Source organism: Anomaloglossus baeobatrachus, chromosome 4, assembly GCF_048569485.1.
Source record: "Anomaloglossus baeobatrachus isolate aAnoBae1 chromosome 4, aAnoBae1.hap1, whole genome shotgun sequence".
NCBI lineage: Eukaryota > Metazoa > Chordata > Amphibia > Anura > Aromobatidae > Anomaloglossus > Anomaloglossus baeobatrachus.
Window position 1 is genome coordinate 241,742,381 of NC_134356.1, and position 23,489 is coordinate 241,765,869.

The 23,489-nt window shown below is 43.5% G+C and overlaps 1 protein-coding gene across 2 annotated transcripts in view; it reads right to left on the reverse strand.

Annotated features, from left to right (window-relative positions):
- Positions 1-1,007: 1,007 nt before the first annotated feature.
- MON2 (MON2 regulator of endosome-to-Golgi trafficking) overlaps positions 1,008-23,489 on the reverse strand; it is a 196,470-nt gene continuing 173,988 nt past the window's right edge. For both annotated transcript variants that reach the window (XM_075344755.1, XM_075344754.1), the window contains 3 exons: positions 14,079-14,286; positions 10,849-10,931; positions 1,008-1,390 (listed from right to left, as the gene is read on the reverse strand). In XM_075344755.1, the coding sequence (XP_075200870.1) occupies positions 1,227-1,390; positions 10,849-10,931; positions 14,079-14,286 (455 nt within the window). In that variant the 3' untranslated portion in view covers positions 1,008-1,226. The remainder of the gene's footprint in view (positions 1,391-10,848; positions 10,932-14,078; positions 14,287-23,489) is intronic.

Here is a 23,489-nt window from a genome sequence, read left to right on the forward strand (position 1 = left end):
ATTCTTGGATTATATAACAATTTATCTAGTCAATGCCAGGTGCTTTCTATTGTACATGAAGTGAATATTGATGCTCCAGAAGCTTCTTGCCAGCATGCCGCGTTCTATCTTCTAACGTGCTTGTCCATTTAGTTTCGTATATGTTCTCGGAAACCGACAAAAGACTTTGCCACAATGAATCGCTTAGCATTGGACTTTGTTTGTTATTTTTATTTTTCTTCTGCTATTGTACATCTTATGTCCTATTTTTTTCTTTTATTTTTGTAATTACTAAGCCTATACATTTGTATATTTAAGTGTTATTCCCATCATTGCAGATTGGTCGTGGCCCGACTGCTCAATGGGTGGGCACCTACCAATCTGGAAGCTAATCACCCAATACGTGAAAGCCTAAAATTTCATTAGCGGAGCCCTGTTACGTTCATAAGCCTTATTGTCCTAGTAGAGTATGAATTGTAGCTTGTAATGGTGGCAACATTAGCATTCTTGGGTGTTTGGACTGTGACCCAAAAATAGAGAACTTAATTTGAGGTTTTTCATGTCGATATTACAAATCATTGTATATTAAAGTCAAGCAAGATAGATTGAAGTGACTTTGTATTCACAGATTCCATAATGCAACAGTTGAATGTAGAACATTTAGTTTCTAGAAATAGCCCAGTACATCATCTCAACTGTTTGGTGAGTATTGCCAGTACCAATATGGATTTTTAAATAATGTGACAAATTATTACAGAACTGTGCCATTTATTTTACACACAAATATGACAGTTCTCTTGGTTTACAAAGGCTAACAAAAGATATGGAATGTTATAGTATTGTTTTGCATAAAATTAAGTACATGTTGTACTTTCCAAGGGTTTCATCCAATCAGTCTAACGTGCTGATCGAATGCTTTTTTTTTATCATTATTTAGAATTTATCACAGTCAGATCAATCCTCACCCATTCAGTCTGTGAAACAAATGATCATTTACTGCACTTAATTTATATTCAGAAGGCCCACAATGCTACTCACACAGGGACATTTATTGAGGTGTAAGTTTGTTTTCATGAATGGTTGAGCTCATTAGTATAGTAGTTAAAAAGGTAGCCACAGGGAAGGTGGCCGCTCAGTTTAGTTCATCAAATGTGTCCTTCAGAAAAAAAAAATAATTTCACTTAGGAGAAAACATTCATCTGCAGTACACTCCGAGTCATGTCCTTAAGAACGATCATTCCAAGCGGTCATGACTCTCCATTCTGCACTTTAGCGGCTGGTGGTTGCATGAAGTCCTTAAATGGAACCAGAGCTTCTTTCAGAGCTGAACACACTTCAGAGGAGGAACATGTGATGCATTCCACTAATGTCGGGTAAAGAGAAATGACCTGAGCCCAGGTGTTATCATCAACTGTAACAAAGAAAATAGATCACATTAGAAAGCGCAGCCACATACTTAAAAGGGTGGTTCACCCATATTTTTTATTGTCTAGTTCGATATTATATCGTTTCTTGCATGCAGCGTTCTGCTGTGAGGGAGGAGGGAGCAGATGGGCTGTGACAGCGGTGAAACACAAGAATGCAGCTGGCTGCACGGATGTGACGTTGCGGCACCTGACGGTGACATCACCAGAGCGGGGAACAGCGGTTTGCAATAGCGGCTCTCACAAGTACCATTGCCAACACAAGGTATTTGAGAGAAACATTGTTTCTCAATATAATATCGAACTAGACAATAAAAAATATGGGTGAACCACCCCTTTAAAGAGTTATTCCCATCTTTAATGGGTGTGAGAGAAAAGAGCCTCGCATTGCACCTGCAGCATGCTGCGATTGTTTTCTCGGTCCGATTAGGGCTGAGAAAATAAATCGCTCATGTGCACCGACACACAGGCTAATATTGGTCCAAGGGGAATGCAATGTTTTATCGCACTCCACACGCATCGATTTTCTCACCGTGTGGCTTAGGCCTAAGAAGCAGTAGATTGAAAAAGGTGCATGTTTTAACAAGCACTACATGACAATATCTATCTATGAAAATGAAATAATCCTGTAACATATGGGTATTGCAAAAAGTTGCTTCACACATTTCACTGCCAGGGTTCGCTCACATCTGGGTATATAAAATCGCTGAGATTCTTAGCCAGAAAAGTTGGTGAGTGTCATGTGTTTTTTTTCACCGCATAGCATCCCTATGTCATCCGTATGCAATACGTTTTTAACATCTTCTTTAACAGAGTTACTATAGTATATAAAAGATGATGTTGACAATGCACTGCACACAAATTGGATACATATCTGTGTGACATCTGTTTTTTTTCTTGCACCCTACGACTTGTATTTGGCCCGTCTCTGCCATCTTATGTGGCCATACGCAGCATGCTGCCATTTTTTCAAAAGCCTGATTGCAGCAAAGGTAAAACTCACAGGTCTCACATACAGATACTGGCTCATTGTTTAACAATGTTGCGAGTGCAACCCGAATTTTTTTATTGGTTTGCACTCGCCGATTTTAAACACAGATGTGAGCAAACCCTTAATGTCAGCAGTAAATGAACAATGCTTTTTACGTTAAAAATAACCTTTCCATTAATCCCCCCTCTATGAAATCTGTGTATATGCGCATGTAGTGTACTGTAAGGGTGCAAATATACTCACGCACCGCTGCACTCTCCAGTATCCTGTACTATTTTGCTTCTCAGTGAAGTCACCATTGGTCAGATTAGGCTGCTTTCACACATCCGGTTTTTGCTGAGCGGCACAATACGGCGCTCTGCAGAAAAAACGCAACAGTTTTTTTTTGCCGCCGATTGCGTTTTTCCCCGCATAGACTTGCATTAGCGCCGTATTGTGCCGCCTTGCGTCCTTTTTTTGCCGGATGCGGCATATTTAGCCCATGCGGCGGCCGGATGTAACGTTGCCTAGCACGTTTTTTGGTGCGGCGAAAAAATGCATTGCGCAGGATCCGGCACGATTTACAATGCAAGCCTATAGACACCGGATGCTGCGTCCTGCGGCAGAAACCTCATCCGGCTGCCGGATGCTGTTTTTTGCACTGCTCATGCTCAGTATCAAGCCGCATCCGTCAAAAAACGGACGGGCCGCATGGAAAAACTTATGCAACGAATCCGTTTTTTTCGCCGCATCCGTTGCATAGGTTTTTGAGCCACACTGCAAAAACCGGATGTGTGAAAGCAGCCTTAGTTGGCTCACCCTGTGTTCCATGCGTGAGCTGGAAATCTCTTTTACAATGTAAGTCTATAGAGCCTTGTTCTGACGCTCTATACTTACGTTGTAAAATCCAGTTCTGGATCATGCAGAGTGGCTAGAGAGTCTGCAGAGTGGCGATATGACTGAGAAGAGGAGCTTGACACTGGAGAAAGCAAGGCTAGGCAAGCTTATTAATACACTTTTTCTTCAGCTTTGCGCATGTAGGTGCCTTTCTAGGGGCTCTGGTTTCAATATTCTACTGCGCAGGTGCTGCCCTGCCATGGTGTGCACATGGAAGAAGAGAAATAAGTAAATCTGAAGTGTCCAGGAGTACAGCGTGTCTGGACAACACATGAACAGTAGAATGCTGAAGCCAGTGCCCTTAGCAAGGCATTTTAATGTGCAGAAGTAACGAAAGCGGTGATCTACACAGGCACTGGATTTCCTGGCCAGCGCCTAATGACACAGACACATTGAGCCATCACTCACAGAGCGAGGTGCTAAGAATGGAAATAACCCGAGGGGGCAGAGTTTTAAGTGCTCTAGTCTGACAAAGCAATTAACTCCTCAATGTATACTGTGAAAATTGTGAGGTCTCTAGATTCAAGCACACATAGCGGATATAAAAGGTATCAACGTATTTATCTTTCACTGCAGAAATTCTGGACCTGCAGATAAAAGATGGTCATAAAACAACCGGTCTTCATTACGAAGACAAGGCTTTTATCACTTATTAAAGGGAACCGGTCACCAGTTTTTTGGCCTATAAGCTGCGGCAACCACCAGTGGGCTCTTATATAGAGCATTCTAACATGCTGTATATGAGCCCAGACCGCTGTGTACAACATAAAATACACTTTATAATACTTACCTAAGCCGGTCACTGCGGTGGATGTGGCTCAGATGGGCGTCTTCGTCCTCTGTTGCCGCCTCTTTCGGACATCTTTGTCGCTGACTCTGTCGGCCTTCTGAAGCCGCGGTGCATGACGCGTCCGATGTCATACACACTCACCGGTATTCAGGTCCTGAGCAGGCGCACTTTGATCTGCAGATCAAAGTATTGTAGTGCGCATGCGCAGGAGCGGCGAATGTGAATGACGCAGACACATCATGCATACAGGCTTCAGAAGGAGGACGAAGATGGCCGAAAGAGGCGGTGCCGGCATTGGAGGATAAAGACGCCCATCTGAGCCACATCCACAGCAGCGACCGGCTTAGGCAAGTATTATAAAGCGTTTTATGTTCTACGCAGCGGTCTGGGCTCTTATATACATCATGTAAGAATGTTGCATATAAGAGCCCACTGGTGGTGGCTGCAGCTTATAGGGCAAAAAACTGGTGACAGGTTCCCTTAAAGACACCCTAATAGGAATATGTTAAAACAGCGTTAATACAGACACGGACACTGAAAATAGTAATTCCCAACCATTAATTATGGCATTCTTTCCTAATTTGTATGTTATTTAAATCAGGTTTTTATTATAAAAATGGTTTGAGAGGTTTTAGGAGACTTTGTGACTGATCATTCAAAAATATATTTTGTAATACACAAACTAGAGCAGATAAAATAGATTGATTCAATTGTCAGTAGCCAACATTATTTCTTCATCAGCTGAACCTATTTAATTAGATTGTCAGGGCCAAGTTTAGGTAACCTTGATGCTTTTCTTTCAGAAACAGCCCCAACCCTGACCATAGAGTAGAGGTATTGCAGCTCAGCAATATTCCCTTCAATGAGGTTGGGTTGCAATGCCACACAAAAAACCATGGGTTGGCGTTGTTTTTAAAAGAAAGTCACCATGTTTTTCTAAGGGTACCGTCACACTAAGCGACGCAACCAGCGATCCCACCAGTGATCTGACCTGGCAGGGATCGTTGGTGCGACGCTACATGGTTGCTGGTGAGCTGTCAATCAGGCAGATCTCCACAGTGATCAGAGATCAGCCACCAGCGACCTGTGTAATGACGCTGTGCTTCGTAACCATGGTACACATCGGGTTACTAAGCAAAGCGCTTTGCTTGGATACCTGATATGTACCTTGGTTACCAGCGTCTGTAGCTGCCAGAAGCCGGCTCCCTGCTCCCTGTACATTCAGATCGTTGGCTCCCGCTGTCAAACACAGCGATGTGTGTTTCACAGCGGGAGAGCAATGACCAAAAAATGGTCCAGGACATTCAGCAACGACCGGCGACCTCACAGCAGGGGCCAGGTCGTTGCTGGATGTCACACACAGCAACATCGCTAGCAAGATCACTGTTGCGTCACAAAAACCGTGACTCAGCAGCAATGTCGCTAACGATGTCGCTTAGTGAGATGTGGCCTTAAGCCTGAACGACAACGTCTAACCTTGTGACTTTCTCAATTGTATTCCTCTATTCTCATGGTAATTTAAAGACATCTTGAGTATTCCATAAAAGTACTCCTCCAATTTTCACTAAATATAAGCTACTGTTGCTTGACGCTTGTGACTGATGCATTGTACAACGGATGACAAGAATAGAATTCATTGTCGGACTCCGTTGTAAAACGTGAGAGAGAGAGAGCGATCAGCTGATCGTTCACAATAGCCGGCTGCCGGCTTTTGAGAGCAAACAGATGATCTCCCAGCGGCCAGCTAATGAGAGCGATCAGCTGATCGCTCTCATTAGCCGGCCGCCGGGTGATCAGCTGATGGCTCACAGCAGCTGGCCGCCGGGTGATCAGCTGATCGCTCACAGCAGCTAGCCGCCAGGTGATCAGCTGATCGATCACAGCAGCCAGCCGCCGGGTGATCAGCTGATCGATCACAGCAGCCAGCCGCCGGGTGATCAGCTGATCGATCACAGCAGCCGGCCGCCGGGTGATCAGCTGATCGCTCACAGAACGCGGCCGCCGAGAGAGAGCATGCCCAGCGAAATCCTAAGGATTCCGCTGCTCAAAAAACGTTCCACTCTGCGTTCCTGCTGCCCGACGGTCAGTCGTTCCACAACTGATCAGTCGGGCGGAGGATGCAACGCAAGTGCATCAGTCACAGTCCGCCACTCATATAAGTCTATGGGAAACAACGGAATCCGCCAAACAGATTGCGTTGTTTATCAGAGCGGCGGATTGTGACTGATGCAAAACAACGGAAATGTGAACCTAGCCCAAGCTCTTGTTCTTCAATAATAACAAGGGCTTGGTTCTGTGGCTCAAAGTAGATGGACACATATAAATGTCTGAGCAGCTACCTTTAAGATGGAGTCTTTCACCCCCAAAAGTGAAATTTAACTATTAGGACCTTCATACAGATGACTTCGTCCCTATAAAAATAGTACTGGTACTATAGATTATATTAAATGTGTTTCAGAGAAAAAGAGTTTTCTTTCTTATGTAAATGAGGATGCTTTAGTGTACCCTTGGCTTGGCCAAGTACTCTGCACCTTTCCGCCCCATCACAATTCTCTGCTCCTCCCCGCATATGGAATGGCAGTTCTCGCTGTGGTGTGCTGTCTGATCTAACTTCCCAGCCCTGCACATATGGAGACTGTAGCGGCCTAGCGACACATACAAAATAGTGTGCGCAGGGACAGAGTTCTCATCGGCAACCACTGCTTTTTATTCTGTGTGTATTAAGTGGGTGCTATACATAGGAGGGGACATTAAGAGCTCTGCCCCTTCACACACCGACACTGCGTCTGCATGCATGTGTCAGTGTGCAGGGTTGTGGAGTTCGCTCAGACTGCACAACAAAGTGAGAGTTAATCACCACAATAGGATGTAGAGGAGCAACGAGTCCTAGTCCAAGACAAGGGTGCACTGAGTTACAGTTTCTATTAAAAGGGAATCTGTCACCAGGTTTTTACCACCTAAACTGAGAGCAGCATAATGTAGGGGCAGAGATCCAGATTCCAGCGATGTGTCACTTACTTGGCTGCTTAGTGTAGTTTTGATAAAATCACTGATCAGCAGTAGATTATCATTACAGGATTACTTGGCGTGCCGCCAGGTAGTCCAGCATATTCATGAGCTATATGTAACTGCTAGATTGGCAGCAGAGAAAACATTGATTTTATCAAAATGACTCAGTAAGTGACAAATCGCTGGAATCAGTGTCTCTGTCTCAGATGGGGGACCAAAAAGTTGCTGAGATATTCCCTTTAACAAAAATCAACCTAAAAACTATTGATCTGGTTGGGAGATTATTAATTTAAACTCATTATTATGTTGTGAAAGGACATTTAATTTCCGAAAATCTAAATTGGGAAAGTTTTACATAAAAGCAAATGGTGATGAATCCTCCCAACACAAACATTCCAGAGTTTGTGTGGAATTGAATAGTTGAAGGGGGGTAAGAAATAGCATAATATAAGTCGTGCACTTTGGTGGCCCTGTCATCTACCTCCAGAGAAGAGGCTTGATGAATACGCTGCCTGAGGATATGTGAGTCACCAGCCTTGAAGGTCACACAGCCTCAAGATTACTTCCTCCAATTCTTCCAATTAATTCAAGCATCTCTATTGCTATCCCATTTATTTCACTTTTCATGGTTTTTACTTTAATAAGCAGATGCAAAAGAAGATAAACATTTTTCATAACAGGGAAAATAGGTAATTTATATTAATTCAGATGTCTGGCGGAGTGAAAGCAGAGAATTATCCTCATATCCCACAGCTATATGTTGTATAAAAGAGTTTTCCAGCTTCGGTGTACAAATCCCCCAAGCTCATAACATCCCATCAGTGAGGGTCAATCCAGACGAACACTATTTACACAGTATTTTACTGGGACGTCTGCCAAATTCCAAGAGAAACCTGACACAGCTACTCTATGGCCTCCAACGTCTAGGGGCTGGTTCACACATAGCGACAGCGACAACGAGGTCGCTGTTACGTCACCATTTTCTGTGATGTAACAGCGACCTTGTAAGTCGCTGTTACGATCGCTGCTTAGCTGTCAAACACAGCAGCCGAAGCAGCGATCATAACCACGAGAGCAGGGAGCCGCGCACACTGCTTAGCGCTGGCTCCTTGCTCTCCTAGCTACAGTACACATCGGGTTAATTAACCCGATGTGTACTGCAGCTAAATGTGCAGAGAGCAGGGACCCGCGCACACTGCTTAGCGCTGGCTCCTTGCTCTCCTAGCTACAGTACACATCGGGTTAATTAACCCGATGTGTACTGCAGCTAAATGTGCAGAGAGCAGGGAGCCGCGCACACTGCTTAGCGCTGGCTCCTTGCTCTCCTAGCTACAGTACACATAGGGTTAATTAACCCGATGTGTACTGCAGCTACATGTGCAGAGAGCCGGAGCCAGCAGCACAGGCAGCGTGAGAGCTGCGGAGGCTGGTAACTAAGGTAAATATCGGGTAACCACCTTGGTTACCCGATGTTTATCTTGGTTACAGCTTACCGCAGCTGCCAGATGCCGGCTCCTGCTCCCTGCTCGCTTCATTTCGTCGCTCTCTCGCTGTCACACACAGCGATCTGTGTGTCACAGCGGGAGAGCGCCTTTGAAGAAAACGAACCAGGGCTGTGTGTAACGAGCAGCGATCTCACAGCAGGGGCCAGATCGCTGCTCAGTGTCACACACAACAAGATCGCTAATGAGGTCACTGTTGCGTCACCAAAACCGTGCCGTAGCAGCGATTTCGGTAGCGATCTCGCTATGTGTGAAGCACCCCTAGGTCTCCAGCTATAGATATGGTGTACATGACACTTCAGCCAATAACAAAGAAATACACAAACTACTGGAGGAGAATCTGAGGTTTAGGTCAGACACCGAGGTTATGGTATCCATGCAATAAATGATAAAACTGCAGGGATCTGTGTCAGGTTCTGTTTTATCAAATCTATTTAGTAGGAAGATAAGCCCAGTATGGAGGAAGAAAAGAGGAACAGAGGACCCAGGAGTCCTAATCTCCACGTTATGAATGGTAATGAGTGGTCTACTAAAAAGGTACCGTCACACATAACGAGATCGATAGCGAGATCGCTGCTGAGTGACGGTTTCTGTGACGCCGTAGCGATCCCGTTAGCGATCTCGTTATGTGTTACACCTACCAGCGATCAGGCCCCTGCTGTGAGATCTCTAGTCGTTGCAGAATGGTCCAGGCCATTTTCTTCAAAGGCGATGTCCTGCTGGGCAGGACACATCGCTGTGTTTGACACTGTGTGACAGGGTCACAGTGACTGCTGAGATCGTTATACAGGTCGCTACTGCGTCCTGTATCGTTCCTGCATCGTTGGTAAGATCTGACTGTGTGACATCTCACCTGCGACCTCCCAGCGACTTACCTGCGATCCCCATCAGGTCGCATCGTTTTCGGGATCGCTGGTAAGTCGTTGTGTGTGGCTGGGCCTTAAGGCTAAAGCCCCCCGCCACATTAAACGACTTTCCAGAGATCTCGAAGACTATACGACCTGATAAGGATCGCTGGTAAGTCACTACGTGGTCGCTGGTGAGATGTCAAACAGTCCCAACGACGCAGTGACCGTAGTAACCTGTATAATGATCTCGGTGGTCGTTGGGACGCTGAGCTCTGAGTCGTCAACGAGGTCGTTGGTAAGGCGTTAAACACACCGATGCATCCTGCCCAGCAAGACCTCGACGATCAAAAAATGGTCCAGGACATTCCGACACGACCAGCGATCTCACAGCAGGGGCCTGGTCGCTGCTGTGTGTCAAAAGTAGCGAGATCGCTGGCGAGGTCGTTGTTGCGTCACAGAATCTGTGACTCCGCAGCGATCTCGCTAATGATCTCACTATGCATGAAGGTACCTTAAGTTCACACTTCCGTTGTTTTAAATCAGTCAGGTCCGTCGTTGCGACGCAACGGCGGATCTGTAGTTGTTTAGATGTCAACTGATGCAACATGTGTTATTTCACAGGATTCTGTTCACAGGAATCCTGTGAAAAAACTGATCCGTCGTGTCCGTTACATCCACTGTGCGTCCGTTTTTTGACAGATCCGTTGTGATCAGTTTGTGTTTGGGATGGCCCAATGGGTGTGCCAAACATCTGGGCATGCTCAGTAGATCCAGCACTGGATTACGGCAGAATCCAGCACCATAGACATCCATTATAGCTTTTGACGGATGGAGACTGAATTCTGCGGAGTCCGTTTTTTTTTTTTTTCCCCGCTACAAAAAAAGTTACATTCAGCGTTGCTCCTGCCTGATGGCCAGTCAGTAAACGACTGATCCGTCACGCGGCAGATGCAACGCAAGGCCATCCGTCGCAATCCGTCCCTAATAGAAGCCTATGGGGAAAAACGGATTCCTGCAAAATATTTTGCAAGATACCGTAATTCCTCAAGGCGACGGATTGTGACTGATGCAAAACAACGCAAGTGTGAACTTAGCCTAAGAAGTGGAGAAATATAACCTTCTAAGCCCAGTCTCCAGTATTGCTACGCATGGACCTAGAATCATGTTTTGCAAGTTTTTTTTATACATACACGAGCGTATCTAGAAGCAATAGCAATCATTGTAGTGAAATTTGCTCTAGAAGTTTGATATAAGGTCTTGACGTTCTGCAGCCAAACCCGAAAACCCATTTATAGGACCTCTGGGTCTTCCAGTAAACTTCTGTGGTTATTCTCAGTTGTAAAACAAAAGTCTATAATAACACTGGAAAAATTATTCAGTATTTACTCCAGTATTCTTTCAAAATGAAAATTAGTGCTGAATAACTTACCATTTTCCGGGTGAGTCTTCTTTAGCGAATCTATGAGAGTGCTTACAGCTTTTAATACAAATATGATTTCCGTTACACGCTGCCTGAAAAATGTCATTACAAACCTCTATTACTTGACAGAAACAACTTTAACAATGCATTAAAATACTAAGATGACATTTATATATAGATATTTAGGAGCTACACCAATCAGTAAATGGGTTGTCCACTTTATACTAACACATACTGGGGGATATGATTTTGTGACATTTTACTATTGCAGTATCTCCTCCTGTACTTGTTAGTGTCATGTTCCTCAAAGACTGCACAGATCCCCTGAGCTTCTGATGGAGGAACAAGAGCCCAGACCTGTCCATCAGCCCCTTTCAATTGTAAAACTGCTTTATGTAGAGTCGGCGACCACTAAAGAACAAAGTCTTGCTAGAAAAGAGTCCAGTCCAGTTTATATTTCAATGCCTAGGCCTTGCTGGTGATTTATTGAGGAGCTCTATGGTCGTGCCAAGGTTTGTGTTGGTCTCACCTGCTTCTTGACCACCAAGATACCCCTAACACAGAACAAATGGGTATGGAGAAGGAATAGCATAGCTGGGATTAGGATGTAGTAACTACAAGTGTCTGGGATGGATGATCTGAGGGGCACTGCTGTATCTCAATAGAACGGTACATAAAACATCTCAGCTACAAAAGAAAAAAAAAAGACTGATGTCACTTCCTTACTTCCTAATGTGAACAGGTGCATACTGAACATGAAACATAGTAACAAAAAAAGAATCAGTTGCACTCTGTAGTGCTAACATATGTGTAACAATAAATATAGACATGCAATGCTGCTATGGAAATAGATATGTGTAACAATGTTGGGCTCACATAAATCTGGCCATTTTTGTGTGCTAAGTATCTCAATTTTTGCATGTTTCCCATAGCAGTATTGCATATCTATATTCCCATATTCATTGTTCTACATCTCTGCGTTTCAGCTACAAAAGTGTATAATAAAATGTACTTTTAGTGCCTTATTTGTGACACATGTAATAAATATGCATCAATATAGTTTGTTTGTTTTTTTTTCCTGGGAAGTCAGTGACCAAAGGTCCATGTGGAGGGGTCGATATTGGCTTGTTAAGAAGCACCAATTGACTATACAGTGTGTCCACCCATATCCTGTCCACCGCCATTAACTTGAGAACGGCGGCAGCTATAGGCATAGAAGTGGTGTCTAGGTATAGTAAAGTAGCCATGCGCTACGCAATGAAACCACCTATAGCGCCACCTGGTGGAAAACAACGGAGTTAGCATTTTTATCTCAAAAACAAAAACGAGATAGAGAGAAAAAAAAAGTGAATTACAAAGTTGTAGGGCATCATCAATTCAATACGAATTGACACCTTGCATACAGAAATGCTAGGATATGAAACCCATGACCCGCTCTAAACATTGAATGCTGGTCACACATATGGCGCTCATTTAACTTTGATGCTCAAAGTGGCCCCAATCAGCTGCAATGCACATCTGGACTCTGGACAGCATACTGTATTTTGCTGCACATTGTGCAATATGGTAAGTGACACGTTTGCTCAAGCATCTGTGATACATCGTCGTAGGTCCTGAAATGTTGGTGGAGGGGTCGCATACACCTGCTGTTTGATGTGACCTCACAGAAAGAAGTCCAGTGGAGTCCGGTCAGGTGAGCGTGGAGGCCACTCCATGCAGCCACCATACCCAATGACTTGTAGGAAGGTCTCCATGAGGTATCGCTTCACGTCCGCAGCCTTGTGAGTTTTACACGTTCTAATCATAGCATTTCTGTATGCAAGGTGTCGATTCGTATTGAATTGATGATGCCCTACAACTTTGTAATTCACTTTTTTTCTCAATCTCGTTCCGTTTTCGAGATAAAAATGCTAACTCCGTTGTTTTCCACCAGGTGGCGCTATAGGTGGTTTCATTGCGTAGCGCATGACTACTTTACTATACCTAGACACCGCTACTATGCCTATAGCTGCCGCCATTCTCAAGTTAATGGCGGTGGGCAGGATATGGGTGGACACACTGTATACAAGTTGATAGTTGTTCATTTCTTCCATTTATACAAGCGGACAATAACTAATGAGCCTCATGTCAGCAGCACATCTGCCGTTTAAACCAGGTATTGCGCTGCCAATAACAATGGCATTGGTATAAACGACCCTATCACCCAAGGAACCGGAATTTTGCTGTTTTTTATTGCGATTGCTGGTATACTTGCACAGGCAGATAATTGAGAAGTGTTCACGGATTCATCTAAAATTCACATTAAACACACCAGTATTCTGATAAATAGATCACATCCAAGGGCAAGGGTTGTAAATGGTTAGATTTAGATACGACATAACTTATGTAAGGGGTCCCGTTACAAGTAGCGACGTTCCAGAGATCCTGACAACGATACGACTTGGTCAGGATCGCTGGTACGTCGCTACATGGTTGCTAGTGAGCTGACAGGCAGATCTAATTAACGACACAGCAATGATACGGAGATCCGTATAACGACCTCGGTGGTCGTTGGGACCCTGTCACACAGAAGCTATTCTGACAACTCAGACCTCGATAGAGGCGTTGTGTTTCCACCCAGGCGTGCCAACGAGGTTGCTTGTTGTCGTTATGGCGTCAAACACAGCAATGCATGCTGCCCAGCAGGACACCAACGATCAAAAAATGAACCAGGACGTTCAGGTACGATCGGCATTATCACAGCGGCGGGCGGTCGCTGATATGTGTCACACGTAGCAAGATCGCTAGCGAGGTCTCTGTTGCGTCACAAAACCTGTGACATTTCAGCGATCTCGCTAACGACATCGCTATGTGTAACGGGGCCTTAACACTCTACACGGTGTAAATCCAGTCCCCAAACCCTCTACTTTACTCTGGTATATGGTCTACTTAACCAGGCCATTATGTACAGGGCAGAGTTCAATGTCTTACCTAATCCAGGTCTCTATGGACTTCCTTCTCTAAACCATTGGATTAGCACTGCGATTCCTTGCTTTAGAAATCTCTCATTGTCATACTGTAATAACATATTAGCTCACTGTTCTGAAGCCTTGAAAACTTTTTTTGTGGACATATAAGATATTGCCGTTCAATGGGCGCACAGGGGAATACATCAAGATGAAAATTTCTGCTGCATAATTTATTTCCAGGATACATCCTGAGTACCAATAGCAGGAATGCATATTAAAACCCATACATACCTTGGCAGAGGACATTTCCCGCTCAGCCTTTCATCATCTATGTAGCGATAAAGGACATCTTGGGATCTCTTCAATAGCACAGAAAGTGCCATTCTGGAAATATATCCTTCCTGTGGTGTTGTTACTTTATTGCTAAATGAGAATTGAAGCAATGTCTCAAAGCACACTTTGGAAAACTCTTCTCGCATCCTAATGTCTATTTCGGCTTCTGAAAAACAGACACAAAGGATTTAGAGGCAATCAGAAAATAAAACCAACTTACGACCTACAATTCTAAACAAAAATCAATTACTTTTGCACTACGGGCTGAGCGTACTAGAAAGGAATTGCAATAGTGTTATACTGGAAGAAGAATTCAGACAACCCAGCCCTTGGCAAACACAGAATGTGGCGGAAAATCAAACTCCATTCCTGATCAACAAACGTCTGCCAGTAAGGGTCAAGAAAATACATTATTTACTGACAAGTTTAAAGGGTCACCAGGTTTTTGCTACTGCAACTGAGAGCAGCAAGATGTAGAGGTCACATCATTATCACTTACTAGGCTACTTGCTGCAGTTTTGATAAAATCACTGTTGCCACAGGCAGCATGCATCAGATGCTGTATGATCTCAGACAGGTATATTTGAAAGGCCACAGTGTTTCAGTGTTAGAGAAAAACACACTTTAAAAGCTGTTGGGGACCAAGTCACAAGCTAGAACTAGACTGAAAGCCAGTCCCTGGTGGTTTATCCCCGCCCACTGCCTCTGAGTGACAGGTCTCTCCCTGAGTGTGGGTGTATAGGGAGTCACCTGTCAGTTATTGGTAGCAAGCAAGAAGCAGCCACCGGAACCCAACATTCCAAATATCCACCCATGCGGATTGGTCGACAGCGGCTTCTAAGTACGGTATGTTCTCTGAAAGGAAAAAGCTTTTCAGAGTCAAGTATGCATGGCTGAATTCATAGTCCATGTCTGATGCATTCCGCAGATCCACAGGTGTCTTTTAAGAGGGCATATTGTTATGTTAAAAGTGGCCAATTTTATTCTCGCCGTGCCCCAACCATTCTGACTTTCTTTTGTTTCCGCAACATGGCTCTAGAGATATGGGTATTTTATTTAGTACACCTTTTATAGAGCCAAATAAATATTACCAAGCCAAACTTTAGTCTGATCAAGCGGATCAGCTCTCTGGGGGACTGGACTTTCTTGTCCTGATGCCGATGTGGCTCTTTTCGCTTTGTGACCTGCTCTGTATAATATAATCTTAAAGGAGTTCTCTGGTTTTATTGAAGAATAATTATATGGTAATAATGGCACAGAATCCGGTCAGCCATGTTCCTCAGTAAAGACTAAAAATTAGTACCAAAAAAAAAAAAAAAAAAAAAAGGCCATATTCCTGGAATGGTATGGCAGATTAAAAAAAATAAATAAATGAATAAATAAAAAATAATAATAATAATAATAATAATAATAATAATAATAATAATGGCATTACTGAGGGAAGCAGCAGGAAGAAAGTAAGTACAAAACCTGGTGACTTTTGATCGATGTCAGGGCCGTCCTAAACTACGTGTTCATTATTTAGTTAATGACAATAGAATGGAAATTATTGTCTGTCTTTTTTTTCTTTATCGTGCAGTTTTCTTTTTTAGATTTTGTAAATAAAATCTAAGCGGAATTTTTGCATAAAATAGAAAATACCACCGCCATCAAAATATATAATATATATATATATATATATATATATATATATATATATATATATATAAATAAAAAGTTGAAAATATGTGAAAGTTCTGTTCAAATTTTAAGATCGGCAGTTACATTTATTTAAAAAAATATTAAAGACGACAATTCAATACTTCATAGCATGGCATAACAAACATCTCACTTCCTCAGGCAGGAAGTCAATTATGTCTGAAGGAGGGAACTGTAAAGCGGCTACTGACTGGCAGCAGGGATTGTGTGGCAATGTCATGTGAGCCCCAGGAGAACCAGTGTAGACAACCACTGGAAGAAACACTAACCTCGGATTGTCACACCCGGTCAGCGTAGGGGTAATTATACAAACACTATTTGCCCGAAGGGGCAACAAGAGGTAACTAACTAAAGACCTAATCAAATAAACTTTATTAAATTATATAAATGGACAAAGATTAAAATTGGCAGGTTGGAGGCCAATTCCGTATTAGAGGAGTGCGGCCACGGACCAACACTACTCTGAATAATTCCTAACCGTAATATTGCTGGCTATCACCTACACTGCCTGTTAAAACTACCTATGTGGGCGTGATACCATGGAGTCACATGAGCAACGTCACCATCACTCATTTTATCCTGCGTGCATTTACACTTACTATTGCGGTAGGCTTCTCTTCCAGGTTCTCCTTGTCAGTTTCAGACGCGCATTGCACTGAAGCCGGCGCATGAACACCTGGAAACGAAGCCTGCCACAATGTGCGCAGGATAGAATGAGCGACGGTGACGTTGCTCATGTGATACCACGGAAAGTATGCAGGGCAAGGCGCCCCCCTGTGACCATATTCCCTGCTATTTACATAGGAAATATGAAGGTAATGAAAGATTTTTTATTACTTTCATATTATACAATTTTATAACACAGGGATGGGTAGAGAGGTGCAATTAGGGCACACATGCATCTGCTGATAGGTCAGACCGCATATTCTAGGTGACAGCTTTAAGCAGTAATTCAGGTCTATATCAGAGTGCAACAGTCTCTTTTTTATTATGTCATGTTCAGTTTTGCACCTGTTCACACTGCATATTGGGAGTACCGGCAGTTTTTTGACCAGATTATGTTTCCAGGAGTTTGTTGGGGTTTTTTTTTTACACCATTTTGTAGTATATTTCACAGTTTGATAGTTTTTATTTCATTTTTATAAGAGATGGGAAGACAGAAAAATAAATTAATAAATAATAAAAGGAAAAAAAAAAGTTAATTCTGCCACTTTTTTCCCCTCTTTGGGCTCATTCACCACCGCCACAACTATTGGACGAGTGCTATAGGATTTTTTTTATCAAATAACACTTGGACCAATAATATGTAATGGGGCAATGCTGATGACCGATTTTTTTTCTCATACCAATTCAGCATAAGAAAAAATAAAAATTGCAGCATACTGTGATTTGCCTCTCACATCGGATGCCACTCTCACAATCTCTGGACTGCACTTGGATGACAGCCGAATTCCGTGGTCTCAGACAATGGAGAAAATGGAGACATTTTGTTCTTCATCCTATCCTCACAGTGTGCTCTGACTGCCTCATCCGAAGAACAGAGCACACCACTAAGACTGCTTTCATACATCAGTTTTTTGCCATCAGGCACAATCCGGCAAAAACATGAAAAAACGGATCCGGCGTCTGTTGCCGCCGGATCCGTTTTTTCCCCCATAAACTTTCATTAGCGCCGGATTGTGCCGGATGGCCTTGCGTTTTATCCGTTTTTCGCCGAATCAGACAAAATTTACTTGTCCGGCAGCCGGATGAAACATTGAAGTAAACGTTTTTGTGTCCGGCAAAAAAAAAACAGATCGCGCCGGATCCGGCGCCATACGGCATGTTTTATAATGGAAGCCTATGGACGCCTTATCTGGCGTAATGCGGCAAAAAACTGATCCGGCCGCCGGGTCCGTTTGTTTTGAACTGAGCTCAGTATCACACCGGATCTGTCAAAAAACTGAAGGAACTGATGGAAAAAACAGATGCAACTGATCCGTTTTTTCACCGGATCCGTCGCATCAGTTTTTTTGCCGGATTGTGCCTGATTCCAAAAAACTGATGTGTGAAAGCAGCCTAAGCTGACACTGATCAAACTCTGATCACAGTGAGATTAGCATAATTGACCCGGTTCTGTTTGGAGAGAGATTCCTGGTTGTTTGACCCTGGCCATTTATTGTGTAGGTTAATCAGTAAATAGCATATCAATGCAATCTTCCCACTATGCCAAGTGATCAATTTCAGCATTGACTGTTCCTAGTACCTGTTGTTGAGACTGGTCAAATATTTACCAGGGATGCTTTGTGGGAAAAGTTTGTGTTAATGGGGTATTCCCATCTCCAAGATCCTTTCCCAATATATAGTAGGTGTAATAACAACAACAATAATAATAATAACAAATACCTCCAATTAGAAATATAGTATAGTTCCACTAATATAGGCACAAGGGCGGCACGGTGGCTCAGTGGTTAGCACTGCAGTCTTGCAGCACTGGGGTCCTGGGTTCAAATCCCACCAAGGACACTATCTGCAAGGAGTTTGTATGTTCTCCCCGTGTTTGCGTGGGTTTCCTCCGGGTACTCCGGTTTCCTCCCACACTCCAAAGACATACAGATAGGGACTCTAGATTGTGAGCCCCAATGGGGACAGTGTTGCCAATGTATGTAAAGTGCTATGGAATTAATAGCGCTATATAAATGAATAAAATTATTATTATTATTATTATTATCTCTTCCCTCATGTACAGGGCATTGCAACTTAGGTATCCATGCTTACATGTACTCATAGTGACAGTTACTTGCTCGTGGTCCACTCATATGGTGACAGTTAGTTGCTATGGTGGTAACTATGGATAACTAAGCTGCAATGCCCTGCACATGAGGTAGGAGACATGGCTATATCAGTGGAACTATGCTACATTTCTAATTGGAGATATTTGCTAATATTATTCTTCTTATTACCCCTACTATATATTAGGATAGGATCTTGGAGATGGGAAAAGCCCTTTAAGGCTATGTGCACACACTGCGTTTTTTTGACGCTGCGTTTTTGTGCGGTTTTTAGAGCTAAAAACGCACAGAAACGCAGCGTCTTTAAAATGCGTTTACCGCGTTTTGGGCTGCGTTTTTTTTTATCAGTGAACATTGCCATTAAAGATTGTTGAGAAAAAAAAAAAGGTCTGATGTCATTTCCTTCTTCCATATGTTCTTCATTGTCCACTAGTGTATGCAGGAGAGCAGACAGCTGCAGAATTACAAGGCTCAGCATGCTCCATCCAGGACTGTATGCTGGAGAGAGAGTCAGGGGGAGCAGACCTACAAGGCTCAGCATACTCCATCCACTAGTGGATGCAGGAGAGCAGACAGCAGCTGCAGAACTACAAGGCTCAGCATCCTCCTTCCAGGACTGTATGCAGGATTTCTTTGCCCCCGCCAAACAAAAAAAATGATGTGGGCTTCGCCATATTTTTGTATGCTATCCGGGTACAAGCAGCCAGGTACGGGCTGCCTCCAACCCCAGCTGCCTATTTGTACCCGGCTGGGAACCAAAAATATAGGGAAGCCCTTTTTTTTTTTTTATTTCATGAAATAAATAAAAAAAAAAAAAAAAAAAAAAGACGTGGGCTTCGCCCAATTTTTGAGTCCAGCCAGGTACAACTAGGCAGCTGGGGATTGGAATCCACAGTGCAGGGTGCCCATGCTTTCTGGGCACCCCCGCTGCGAATTGCAGTCCGCAGCCACCCCAGAAAATGGCGCTTTCATAGAAGCGCCATCTTCTGGCGCTGTATCCAACTCTCCAGCTGCCCTGGTGACGGGTGGCTCGCTGGGTAATAATGGGGTTAGGGCTAGCTGTATATTATCAGCTGGCCCTAAGCCCGAAATTCATGGTGTCACGCCAATATTAGACATGGCCACCATGAATTTCTAGTAAAGATAAAAAAAAAAAAACAACACACAGAAAAATATTTTTATTAGAAATAAAACACAACACAATTAGTGACTCCATCTTTATTGAAATAAAGAACCCCCTCCGCAGTAATCCTGGGTCAAGGGTCCCGCGCCGTCCAATCCAGATCCAAATCATCTGATCGGTTTGCTGGAAGGCATACCGATCAGATGATGTGTTAGGATCAAGGACGTGAATCACATCACACATCAGCTGATTGTATAAAAGCCGTTTGCATCAGTGCAAAAAAAAAAAACTCACTTATGTGCCGATTACCGGCAGCTCCTGGAGCGGAGTCTGATCCCGTCCGATCGCTGCAGGAGCTGCCGGTGATCAGCTGATGAAGTCTCCTGACGGCATCCGCTGACAGGTTAAGCCGGTCGGGCGCCGGCGTCACTGCGAGACTTACGATCAGCTGATGCGTCAGGTGACTGCATCAGGTGATCCATCGCCAGGTCCTGCACACAGCCGGAGCAGCGGTACCGGGAGAGGAGCTGGGAGCGGACATGGCACCGGGAGTCTGCAGACAGGTGAGTATGACTTTTTTCTACTGGTCACTTTTGTTTTCGCAGCTGCCTCCACCTCCCGCCCAGACATGGCGCCGCACAGGAGCTGACATGCACATGACTGGAGGTGGACGCAGCGGTGACGGTACCGGGAGGATTTACGCTTCTGTTTTTACCAACAGAAGGAATCCTCTTCCTGTACATGTCACTTTACTGCCCACCCCTTGCGTTGATAGCTGCGTTTTTAGTCATAGAAACGCACTAAAATGCAGCTATATTTGCAATTTGCTGTTTTCATTGCGTTTTTGAACATCTCATTGAACTCAATGGGTGGAAAACGTAAAAATAATTGACATGCTGCGTTTTTGTGGGCACCACAAAAACGCAGCTAAAAAAAAACCGCTGTGTGCAGACAGCAAAAATGAAAACTCAGACTTTGCTGGGGAAGCAAAGTCATGCAGTTTTCTGAGCAAAAACGCACCCGAAAAATGCGCAAAAACACAGCGAAAAAATGCACTGTGTGAACTTACCCTAACTCTCTAAATACTAGGATCTTAGAGTGTAGGATCATCTTGGCAACTGTTCAACAAACTTATTCCCATTAAAATGAATTTATTATAATTATTAAAATATTATAGATACCACACCATTCAGTGAACAATAGTACAACACATAATGTCCCAAGACAGAACAATAAACTGATCAATAATCTAATCAAGCACAGGGTTTACATTCAAATGGTCAGTAAATTTTATTACAGTTCAATGTATAAACAATATAGGTAGATGCTGGACAGATGAAACATACACCAAATCAGACTTAACTTTCAGGACTTTTTATGATGGACTCCTCAAGGGTTGTAATACATAGATGTAAATATCACTCGGATAATACAGTCCAAAAATCCCGGTAGGTGTATGATATCCAGTCCCACTTTCAGTGAAATGAACCACCGACCATCAAATAGATTGCTATGATTTCCACCTCAACGTGTTTCCCCACATATAATGTGGTTCATCAGGAGGTTGTAGATAGAGTGATGTCAAGCATGCAGATCCATGGCGCCATTCTAATCCAGATCAGGGGCCAAACAGCAAAATCCTGTCTTGATATTATGCGACACTTCTGAGGACGGTGGCATAATATCAAGACAGGATTTTGCTGTTTGGCCCCTGATCTGGATTAGAATGGCGCCATGGATCTGCATGCTTGACATCACTATCTACAACCTCCTGATGAACCACATTATATGTGGGGAAACGCGTTGAGGTGGAAATCATAGCAATCTATTTGATGGTCGGTGGTTAATTTCACTGAAAGTGGGACTGGATATCATACACCTACCTGGATTTTTGGACTGTATTATCCGAGTGATATTATTATTATTATTATTATTATTATTATTTATAGAGCACCATTAATTCCATGGTGCTGTACATGAGAAGGGGGTTACATACAGAATGCATATACAAGTTACAGTAGACAGACTAGTACAGAGGGAAGAGGGCCCTGCCCTTGCGGGCTTACATTCTATAGGATTATGGGGAGGAGACAGTAGGTGGGGTGTAGATTGGGCGGCAGCTCCGCACGGCGGTCGGGCGGCAGCTCCGCACGGCGGTCGGGCGGCAGTGAGTTTATTGTAGATTGTAGGCATTTCTGAACAGGTGGGATATTTACATCTATGTATTACAACCCTTGAGGAGTCCATCATAAAAAGTCCTGAAAGTTAAGTCTGATTTGGTGTATGTTTCATCTATCCAGCATCAACCTATATTGTTTATACATTGAACTGTAATAAAATTTACTGACCATTTGAATGTAAACCCTGTGTTTGATCCCCAAGACCAGGGGTGATCAGATTATTGATCACTTTATTGTTCTGTCTTGGGACATTATGTGTTGTACTATTGTTCACTGAATGGTGTGGTATCTATAATATTTTAATAATTATAATAAATTCATTTTAATGGGAATAAGTTTGTTGAACTCTATAAATAGTATTCCCTAGACCTTTGAGTCTATTTGCTTCACCTCATCTTGGCAACTGAGTGCAAGAAAAACTGCTCAGCTTGACTGATGAGTGGTGGTTTCTCAGATCCCTCAGAGCAGTTTCTAAATCATCTCATAGATAAGATACCATACTCGCTAGTCTCTTGGGATTAAGGTGGCGAGGTTGGACCAAGTCAAATGAGAGAAAGCAAGGAGGCACATTGTCCTCCATATCTGAGGCAGCTGCATAAACGGTGGAGGAGAACGAGCATAGCAATCAGATGTGCTGCTAATAGACAACGACGCTCTGGAAACAGTTGCGGTCTTTCGACTAGGCACTCCAAGCAGTATTGTCGGCATTATCAGTATGGCCCTGTGTTACACATTTACTCTTATTTTCTAGCAGCTTTAGAATATCTAATTGCCTTTCAATGTGATGAATATGCAGTAAAAAAAAACACCTTTACAAGAGAAGCATACACAATCCACTTGTTTGAGAAAGATGTGAAATCAAAGAACACATACACAAAATAACTTTCTAGCTGCATTAAAAACTGATACTATCTAATATATAAAGCTGCATGTGTGTGTGTGTATGTGTGTGTGTATGCCCGGGATTGGCATCCGCACCGTCGCAGCTACAGCCACAAAATTTTGCATACTCACACTTCTGGACCCCGAGAGCGTCATAGGATATGTTTTGAGGGGAAATTTTAACCCCGCGCTTTACAGTTATTCGCCAAAAAACCTGCCTACATTAAAGCGAATGGAGCTGGGAGCCACAGTGCAGCCAGAACGTCAGAAGAATGCGCAGCCACGCCCTTATATGGAATGTTGGCGTGTCACAATGCAGCCAGGGAAAGAGACAGACACAGACAGGGAAAGAGGCAGACACAGACAGGGTAAGAAACAGACAGACAGGGTAAGAGACAGACACAAAGAGACAGACACAAAGAGACAGACAGACAAAGAAAGAGACAGACAGGGAAAGAGACAGACAGGGAAAGAGACAGACAGGGAAAGAGACAGACAGGGAAAGAGACAGACAGGGAAAGAGACAGACAGGGAAAGAGACAGACAGGGAAAGAGGGAAAGAGACAGAAAAAGAGACAGGGAAAGAGAGCGAAAGAGACAGACAGGGTAAGAGACAGACAAAGACAGACAAAGAGACAGACACAGGGAAAGAGGGAGAGAGACAGAGAGGGAAAGAGACAGACAGGGAAAGAGAGGGAAAGAGAGAGAAAGACAG